The 10,654-nt window shown below is 39.5% G+C and overlaps 1 protein-coding gene across 1 annotated transcript in view; it reads left to right on the forward strand.

The window, feature by feature from the left end:
- Positions 1 to 10,448, forward strand: part of SPHKAP (SPHK1 interactor, AKAP domain containing) — a 53,274-nt gene extending 42,826 nt beyond the window's left edge. Inside the window, exons 7-10 of the mRNA XM_009484314.2 lie at positions 3,099 to 3,377; positions 7,345 to 7,397; positions 7,483 to 7,667; positions 10,305 to 10,448. Coding sequence (XP_009482589.1) covers positions 3,099 to 3,377; positions 7,345 to 7,397; positions 7,483 to 7,667; positions 10,305 to 10,448 — 661 coding nt within the window. The remainder of the gene's footprint in view (positions 1 to 3,098; positions 3,378 to 7,344; positions 7,398 to 7,482; positions 7,668 to 10,304) is intronic.
- The last annotated feature ends 206 nt before the right edge of the window (positions 10,449 to 10,654 follow it).

Genomic DNA, 10,654 nt, shown 5'->3' on the forward strand with positions numbered 1-10,654 from the left:
TTCTACAGATATTTAAGTCGTCCATAGTCAAGACAGGAAAGATGGACAACGTTTGAACTTTCATTTAGCACTGGCTGATAATTTAAAAAAAAAAAAAAAAAAATCAGTTTTAGTATAAAACAGAAGATAGCAGAATTTGAACTGTAGTTCTCTGCTATGCTTGTTCATATAACTAATGCTTTGTGTACCTGGAAACAAGACCAGACTTCCAAAAACTTGAAGTTCAGCTTTGTGTTTACAGTCTGGAGCTACGAGTAATGAAAATTCTTTAGTGGAGGAAATAAAATAGTAATTAAAAGCACCCCTTACTTCCTTTGGTTCAAGACTTCTCTAGTAGTCTTAGATAGAGAAAAGAATAAAATTTCATTTTATTCTAATTTCATTTCATGGAGTTTATGCCACAGCTCGCCACCCTCTCCTTACAGCTGTACTCCTTTTGTTGAGAAATCTGAAACTTGCTTTAGTTAAGGCAAAGTGTAAGCCCAGTATGAGAGTGCAGCACAAATGTAGAGGGTTGCTGTGGATGCTGTGAAGTTAAAAGCAAGGCTCTCTCTCAAGGCATTGCCTATTTTTAACTACACTTCTTAATCATATCTGTTACTTTAGTGGTATCTAAACTGCCAGTCACTTGGAGCATTGCAGCACCCCATTATCTCAGAGTGCTAGAAAGAGTGCAGGTGCTAGTGTTAGAAACCATTTTGTAGCTCATTTTATTCTAGGCAGTGCTCTGTTTTGGCTTTTGACGAAGCTCTGCTTGAAGTGAGAAAGCATGTACTTTCCTGTATATGGTAGCAATTAGGTGGATCATTATCATAGTGTCGCTATTCTTTCATTCTGACTCTCCCCCACTAACCCTCCTCTTCCATTGAACACAACCTGCTTTTAATAAGGTACATTTAGAAATCTACCTACTTGGAATCTTGACTGTTTGAAAATGAAATTATTTTTGCACAGTTTATGAGCCCTTTAATAACAACGTTTCCTCTGGTTTTGATGCAGAATTTCCGAAGTGGCTATGGGAAGTTTATAGCAATAGGATTGGTAGGGCAGAATTAGTAACGAGGGGCTACACCTACATGAGCATTTTGGTTCAGTGATGCAGTACAGTTCCGAATCAACTTGTCTCAACTTCCATGCATTGGCTCTTTTTGCAGCATGCAATGCAGATTTCTTTTAAAAAAATCTCAACCAGAAGCTGCACAAGTGTGTACCAGATGTGCTCGTACCCCTACTGGGAAGGCAAAGCTTCCAGTGGTTCTTCACATGGATTTGAACCACTTGTGGCATGGCTGTCTGGACCAAGTCTAGGCTGAAGTAAAAACCTAAAAATACATATAATGTAGATATAAAAGCGTTAGCACCAATTGCTTTGATCCACTCCTACAGCATGAAATTACTTGCTAGTGTAGATACAGACACATAGGACTCCAGGCAAAATATCAAGCAGACATATAGTCAATTAGGAAGGGGAAAAAAAAAAAAAAAAAGCTGTGCAGGCCTGGGGAAAAGGTATTCAGCAAGAAAAAAGAATTGTTTCTTGTACGTAGGCAGTGCAACAGACCCAGTCCTGTTACAGATACACAGGAACCGTTCCAACGGACTGTTCAGAAGTAGGGAACTGTCAGTTCAAAGCATCGCTAGTCTGAGATGTAATTGCACAATGAATCAAACAAAACCTACAGTGCCAAGTAACAATGCCCACCAAAATCTCTCGTGTTTGGACCAAGTATTAGGTGCTATCTGCCTTGTATTAAAAATCTGAATAACACCACTACCCTGTGACCTGGCTGCTTAGTGCCTTTGTGTTACTACAGATGATGAGTTTTGTACCTGAGGGGTCAGGGATGAGAGGCATAGTTACTTGACAGATGTTGACTGCCTGGTGGAGCAGAGGCCCCCAGGCAAACAAGTCCCTTTCTCCCTGTACAGGAGGCTGCCTCTCTCTCCAGCATCCAGCATTAATGCAGCAACATCTCAGTTGTCCTGAGAGTGAGAGCATGGCAAAAGGAGATATCCACAATGATATTGTCTCAGTATATTCTTAATCAAGCTAATTACTTGAGAGCAATAGAATTTTGGGGTGATCTCTTGCTCTAACTGAAGACAGGGCACCTCAGCCATAACTACAGACTGAAGGCAAGAACTTCTCTAGAGGGATCCTGCAGAAGGTTGTCAGTACACACTACATTGTTTTAATCACAAAGTTGCAAATGCAGACCATCCAGTAAATATAACCAAACTACAGTTTTGCTTTAATTGTTATTCTGGCACTGCAGTGACATAATGAATTCTTTCTTATCATCCAAAAAGAGGGAGGTTTGGATGATTATATACCTTTCTGCCTGCATATCAAAAGTCCCATGGTAAGTCTCACAAAGTCCGGTTTGGCTCTGAAAAGTTACTGTAAATATACTTTTTATTTTTTGTTTGTGGGAATGTATATATATGTTATATAAATATGTATGTGTGTGTGTGTGTGTGTGAGACGTGTCAAGTCTGCAGAATTATAAAGCTTTTTATCCTTAACCCTGTGTTTTCTAAACTCAGTCTGGGCTCCATACTCAGTCTGGTTTCTGACTACCTGCTGCTACCTAGAAAAAAAGAATACTTTGTCCTTCCCCAACCTAAGCAGCAAAGATCCTAAAAACCACAAAAGGCTAAGAGTCATTTGTGATTCACAACCCACAATACTTTCCTACTTTTACTTCTAGACTGCTTTTGGATCTACAGTGCTAGCAGAGTAGAAAATCCTGGCAAGAAACTTATTCACCCATTAGTACGACAGGAATTTAGTGCCAATATATATTTCCAAGAAATGCTGTCATTCTTCACTAATATATATCACATATTTCAACCACTGATTGACTGAAGTGCGTTAAGCAATAGGCCTATGCAGTGAGCAGTTCTTTTTGTACATGTAAAATCTTTTTGTACAAGTTAAACCTTTTCTATGCATATTTCAATATAAGGCTTACTTTGTTTTGTGCTTATTTGTAGCAGTCATAAGAAGATCCTTTTTTAAGAGCATCTCAGACCTTATGTTCGACTGAACTTTGTGTGTGAATTGTCCAGTCTCTTGCATGTGTATGATTTTGCAGCTTGGCTGACTTTAATGAGCAGCACTGCCTGAAGATTGGTGGCACTACTTTGTTTGCCTATATTACAATATCAGTGTGCCTTCCTTATCACCCTACCAGCAACAGTTCTCAGAACAGACCGGATGCTGAAATCATAGGAGAGACAAAAACAGCTGAAGAATTTCCAAACCATCTCAGCAGCAGTGAAGAAAGCACTGGCAGCTGGTCCCAGCTAGCTAACGATGAGGACAATCCTGATGACACAAGTAGCTACTTACAACTCAGCGAGCGATCCCTGAGGTACACATATTGTCTGTTCTCAGTATACAATATGGTCTAGTCAACCAAGCCAATGATTTGACTACCATGCATCAGGAATGAGAGTCAACAGCTCGAGTTTTATTCAGAATACTGTAAAGAAAGCCTAATGAGAGTTCATCTCTTTATTTTTAAAAAAGGGAAAAAAATTAGCCACATTCTGGTTCTCAGCCAGGTCTTTTATTATTGGTGGGCTGCTAGATTCAGACAAAAAAAGTTCTTTGCACCACTCAAGTGCCTCAGTTCTACAATGAAAGGGTCACCAGACAAGTTAATTGCTAGAGTCTTTCCTTTTATTAATTTGCTACTATTTGCATAACGTTTATTTTAGCATCTCCTTAGCTGAGATCGATGAGACTGCTATTCCCACTGGGTATCTGTGCACTGACAGCAGAGATAGACAGAGCCCTGATCTGCTTAGACTGGCACAGCGGAGCAGATCAACAAAGGATGACCGAGTTCCCCCTGAGTAGGCATAAATTCCAGAGCTCCCATTGCAATGTACTGCTTTTTGTTCCTGTCCAAGTCAGGACATGTGTTTAAAGATGTTATCTAGTCCCTAAAGTGATGTTAGTTTGACTTCAGCCCTTTCATGATTCAAACTGAGCAAGGCTTTTCCTTCACACGCTTTTAGATTAGGTTTTTAAATATTGTCAAGTAATTACATCTTTCTCCCGGGTATTAAGATGACAAAGAGGGAAGACAGTAAGGTAATGAAGCAGGGAAGAGAAAGAGGCTCTGTCAGAGAGCACCGTTGGCTAGGTGAAAAAATACTGAACAAAACTTGTCTGTCAGTATGGGTGAACATTCATCCCGTTATTAGAGTATCAACCTTTAACAAAGTCCTTGGTCTGAGAGAGCTAAGGTATTGTGCCTTTTGGCTCTGCATTGAAACAGAAATTGCTACAGCAAGTCTGAATGCATGGCGTGCTGATGCTGACTCAGAAAAACCTGATGGGGAAAGGAACTGTCTAGTCAGTCCTTCTAACATAAGGAAAAATACTATTAGTTGGTCTCCCAGTAAAAATTAAGTGGTTCAAGTTGACTCGCCACACAGAACTTGTTTGTGCTAACTGACTTGCAGCCAGCAAATTCACAACCTGTTCATCAGCCTATTACAATATCTGCATAAACATTCACTGTCAAATTTATAATGATGTTATAAACTGAACTGGTACTATTTTTTCCAAATATTCTCAGATGTAAGACTTCATTCTTGTGAAGAAGCCAAAGAGAACTCTTCTATGTATTGCTGGTCCCAGTGAGCACTGTCTTTAGTTAAAATGTCAGTCTTTCAGAGTAGTCAGAAACATAAGGGGCCATCACTGTACCTGTGGGTTCCATCAGATCCCTGGTAGTATTTGGGGTATGATGTAATACACTGAAACTGCTGCTGGTTACAGGCATGGAGTCACCCAGCAGGTAAGTAGTATGATGGGCAACCAAATGTCTTTCTGTAACTCACAACATTCAGAGGTATCTAAATCTCTGCAGTTTTTTCCCAGCACATCTCTGTACCTGATAATCCTTCCTTTTAAGGACTCATGCAGACTAGCTTTTTTGTTTGAGGCCAGATGTTCGTTGCATAAGCCATTCACAAGAAGATAGTTCACTATTTTTTTTTTCCTCCCGTTGACAGTGTCACTTGATTCGTGCTTCATCTAGAACTATTTTAATAAAAGCCTTGTTATTTCGAGCAGATCAGTGTGCTTCATTCTGGGAACACTTGGTGAGCACAACTGATTTTGTGGAACTCTGCATAACAGGGGGCAGCCTCCTCACTTTGCTTTGTACATAAATAAATTAAAAAAAGATGTATGGAGACATGTTCAGTGCAGCTTGGCGCTAATATTTAAACTTTTGCTTTGTCAGCAATGGCAACAGCAGTACAACTAGCAGTCTTGGCATTATGGACCTGGAAATTTATCAGGAGAACGTGCCATCTTCTCCTATGATTAAGTAAGTAGTCACTGAAGTGAGACTTGATGTTTAGTCTAATTTTAACTGCAAATCATTTACACCATCTAAAATGTGCCAAGCCCTGCTTTGCACCTGCTGCTGAGCCTGCCGTTAGTTTTAGAAAAAAGCACATGGAGTCGTCTGTGCAGAGTGACAGCACTAGACAGTGAAAGATTACAGGAAAGCCTTCTCAGGTGGATCTCTCAAGAGAATATGGATCCACCAACCGCTCTGCCTAAGGACCGTTTTCTGTGGTATCGGTTTCCCATTGTGTGAACTTTCTTCTCCGAATAACTTCAAATATTATCACATCTTTACTGTAATAGCAACCCAGGTCAACCAAATAAGGATCAATTAAAGTCAAAGAAAAAAAAATATGGTAGTATTCTTTTCAAGAATAATAATAATTTGGCCCAAAGTACATTTTACCTACTGTTTCTGGGCATGTTTCTACTGAGCATGCAATAAAATTATCGGAGAGATGTGCAAGTACCTGCCTAAAGATTCTGGTACCCTGAAACCTGGTATAACCTGCCAGCTGGTGAATGTCACGATGCAGTCAGGGTACGGCCACTGCAGAAGTGTATGGACTGTACATCACGCATTGAACATGGGAACTTTGTGAAGTCACTGACATCAGAAAATCTTCACAGCTCATTACCAGACTATATTACAACTATCCCACTTTCAAGAGGCTCTTTTGGGGGAGAAATCTGGGCTTTCATATATCTGTAGAGTTCCATGCCTTCTCTCTCAGCTGATGATTCAGAGACTAACCTTGTTAAAATATTCCCATCGTCACAGTAGGCAGTGATGCCTCCTACAGACGTTCCTAAAGATGACCCCTCTCCCTTATGTTTCCGAGGACCAAAGGGATAAATTTCTGGCTCCCCTTGTTAGCTTTCAGGGGCTATTCTCAGGTGTTAGCCAATAGGCATGAGAAGTTTGTACTTTCACAAATAAAAGTCAAGGCACAGAATACATCTGCTGTTCAAACAGAAAACTGGAAAAAAATCTGATGGGAAGTTATTAAGCACCTATGATTCTAAGTCATGACAAACCATATGTTGCATGCTGCCATTCTTTCCTCTCACATCTTGCAGTAACTACTGCACGAGTATATATAATCTTGATTCTTTGAAGCCTTGGGGGAGATTCTGAAATCCTGTGAATGAGAGTGGTAAAAGTAGTGTCTTCCCATGCTAGAAACAAAATCTTACACTTGCAGCGTTCCCCCTGATTGAGAACAGAACAGGACAGTCTGGAAACGTGTACTGTAAGTTCTATCCCTCCAGGAGCGATGAAACAAATGCAATAGCTGTGACATCAATAGTGAATTTGCAGTCTCCTGCCACATGTACACAAGCATGGATATTGTGTTCAGAAATGGGAACTGAAGCAGTGACCACATGCCAGGAGTTTGGTTTGTGTAGTTTAACAGGAAAGAGATGGTACATAAGACATGAAGATCTTTGGAAATTTTTGCAAGGTGTAAACAGAATTTCTTTATCCAAACAGCTAATATATTTAAAACCAGCAGCAGCTGAAGTCATTGATAGTTATGATTGTATTTAACTACGAAAGATTAAACTAGAAAGCAGGACTCAAAAAGATTTGGCCTGGGAGTATAGCCCTGCAAAACGCAGACCTTGGAAGTTCAGTATTTCCCCCCAGGTTATGAGACTTGCTGTGTCTCACCACAATATCATTTGCTTGTCATTACACAGATCCTGCTGAAATGTAATACACAGTGCAACCAGTACAAGTACTTCATCCTATTATGGGAATAACGCTGAAATTTCTGTAGCTTTTCCTGATTTACAGATTAAATAATTGAAATATATTCTGCATTTTATTATTTCATCCTATGTAACTTTTTTCTTGCAGTTTTCTAGGTCTTACATTGAGGGAGAAGTTTATCCATCATGAAGCAATGTTATAGACTGTTCCTAAATATCACTAATAAGCTTTGTTGTTGTTTGTTTCTAAGTGAATTAGTAGAAGAAAAGGTTTTCCTTAAAGAACAGACAGAAAATACAGAGGGTAAGTTGAACCGTATCGAATTAAAGCATACAGTCTGAAGTTAACACAAGTAATTGCACAGTAACTGTTGGGATTATTTTTCCAGAAAGTACTTCTGGGCTTTCAGTGGGAACTGCCAATTGTCAAAAGGACCTACTGGTGATAAACTTTGATCTGGAACCAGAGTGTCCTGACGCGGAGCTGCGAGCCACCCTGCAGTGGATAGCTGCTTCTGAACTTGGAATTCCAACCATCTATTTTAAGAAATCTCAGGAAAACAGAATTGAAAAGGTAGTATTTACAGAATTGGGCATACTATTAATTCACTTCAATCACAGTACCAGTTATGATGTATTGAAGTTACTGAGCTTAAAAGCTGATGCAAAAACATCTTCATTACAGCAAGATGGTAATGCTACTGTTTATTACAGAGAGGGAGGAGAGGATTAGATCTGTGAGAATTTAAGGTATGTGAAAGAAGACATTTAGTATTATGTCCATGGCACAAAAAAATAGTATTACCATGAGACCTTCTCCAAAGCCTCTATAACATGCTTTGATGAATCTGTTCACTTTTTCATATCAATGATGCATTAGGTATCAATGCCTAAGGCAGAATTAACAGAACAAGTCCTTTATGTGGCTGCATTTGAAGGGTTACAGGTGGCTTACATGGAGTTTAAACATGTAGCTTGAAAAATAAAAATCACTTGAGTGTAGACCTCGCACATACGAAGTTCTGCTACCTGGCGACGGTAGGAGCTGACTATGATGTGAGACAAGTTGTGCTTAAGATTTTCAGCTTTGAAGTTCCTTAGTCCTTATGCAGGTTCCACCTGGCCTGCAACACTGATTAGGGCAGCCTCAGGCAGGTCTGAATGTGTGCATGGCTGTTCGTAAATTGCTACAGCCGGGGATACAGCAGAGTACCACGGGGGCCTGACAGTGCCTCCTATGTTTATGCGAGACTGACCATGGCCAAATGCACTGGCTTCATAGTCACTTTGTGCTGGTAGAAAAAGATTGCTGCTCATCAAGGAATGGACCCACTGCTCAAATGTACAGAAGAGACTAACTGCAAAATAAAGATAACCTACATTAGTTCAGGTTCAGTGTCTCACATACCAACACTACAAGTCTTCTGCACCAGAGCTGATCAAAAGTTCAGAGGATAGGCAGGACGGACCTATCTGTGTAGGCATATCCTTGTATTGTTACTACCCTGAGACACAGTTTTAGCCCAGGCAGTGACCAGCCAGTGCTTCCAGTGGAGCCATGTTTGCAGTCACACATCTGTTACTTGGAAAATCAGTCTGACTGATTGAAATATTTTGCATCATTGTATGGAAATTATGAAGCACCTCCCCTGGCTTAGCAATAAAAAAGTGTTATGTGTGCCAGTACCCTTTTGCTCCTGCTCAGGTGTAGCTTAGCCTCTGCCAACCACCATTTTGAAAGCAGAAATCTGTTTCCAAAAGAGGCAGACAGACACAAGACTACCAGAACTGAGAAACCTTCCGAGGTATTAGTCCAAGCCAGAGCACCAAGAGCAACACTGAGGTCCAAAATGGCCACAAGATGTGCAGGCTGTTACTGTTCCTGAATGATCAGTTAGTGCTCCGTTGCAGACAGCACCGCATGCCACCCACAACGTTTCAGGAATAACCAAAACAGACCCTTTTCCAAGGTCAGCAAGAATGGCTCAAACCTTAAGGCTTACAAAAAGTGTCACGCTATTCAAATCAATTAATGAAAAGTGTTACAAATCAGTATTTTGGTCTTTTAAAATAATGTCTATGGGAAGATCATTTTGAGTAGTAGAGATATTGTTTGATTTTCTTGAGTACATGCATTTAGGAATCATAAACATAATTTAAAATGCATTCAGCAGCAACAGTCCAAATTGCATCTAATTAAAGAAACAGCTGTCAGCTTTACCCATGTGCTTTGGCAAACAGTTAATTCAATTGCAAAAATACACTAGAGAATAATGAAGCACATCCTGCCTACAACAGTGCTCTTGGAAATCGCGTGCCTATTAAATATCATTAAAATACATATTAAAAGTTTAGGCTTCAGTATGTAAATAGCAAACAGCTACACTAACTAGACGCACACAATATTTTCTTGTGTGGTTTGAAGCTGGAAACGTAGAAGGAGCAAGCTAATTAGATATTGATTATGAAATTCAAAGAAATGAAAAGCTTTGATTTTCATTTGTGTGCTTCAGAAAAAAAAGGGGACCAGATGTATGACACCATGAAGCCCATTATTAAGTACAAAGTGGACAAAATTCAGGATTTTTTACAGCTGCTTAAGAACATATATTTAACCTCTGGTTTATCTGGAAGTTAAAAAAAAAAATCAAATATAGATCCTTTCTGTGATTCAACCACAATTGTGGCAATTGTCTTCATGTGACATAAGTTTACCCAGAATTCCCTCTCACCAGTACTATGTTCATATTTAAAATACTGCGGGATGTATATGTGGAAATACAGAAAATTAAATATAAATTAAAATATAGCTAATGGTAATGAAGAGGGATTTTTGGTTTTCTTTAATATGGATAGCCACGCTTCCATTATTTTGACAGTGAATTGTCGATAATGAGGAAAGTTGTGATCCTTTATCAAGCTGACTGTCACTACTTTCATTGCAATAAATAAGAAATAATTGACGAGAAAACTGATTTAGAAAACGTCATGAGATCTGACCAGTTTTTGGCAAACTACGGAAGTTCCGAAATGAAATTTTATAAATGGAAAGAACCTTTACGGTGCTGTGCGGTGAACTGCGTCCACTCCCTTGTACAGCAGCACATTTACAAAGGATGGTCTTACAGCAGTTTGCATGTATTCATTTAACAAAACCTTAGCAAAATGTTAACTAAATCCTAAGTGTGTTTTTTTTTGCTTTTCTATTTAGTTTTTAGATGTTGTGCAATTAGTTCAACGGAAGTCCTGGAAAGTGGGGGATATCTTTCATGCCGTGGTGCAGTACTGCAAGCTCAGTGAGGAAGGCAGAGAGATGACACCAAGCCTGTTTGATTGGCTTCTTGAATTGGGTTAACAAAGTTCACCTGTTCAGCATTTTTGTTTTATTCCAGTTGAAATAAGCAGTGGTTTGTCTAACGCTCTGATTTCCAAACATCACTGAATAAAATGAGCAAAGATATACAAACTCTACAGAAACAGCACATGTCCGTTCCACAACTGAGCAAGGAGCAAAGCAAAACCAAGGTGTATTGTGTCTTTCTGTGTCATGAGGGACTCTTG

This window comes from Pelecanus crispus, chromosome 9, assembly GCF_030463565.1.
Source record: "Pelecanus crispus isolate bPelCri1 chromosome 9, bPelCri1.pri, whole genome shotgun sequence".
NCBI lineage: Eukaryota > Metazoa > Chordata > Aves > Pelecaniformes > Pelecanidae > Pelecanus > Pelecanus crispus.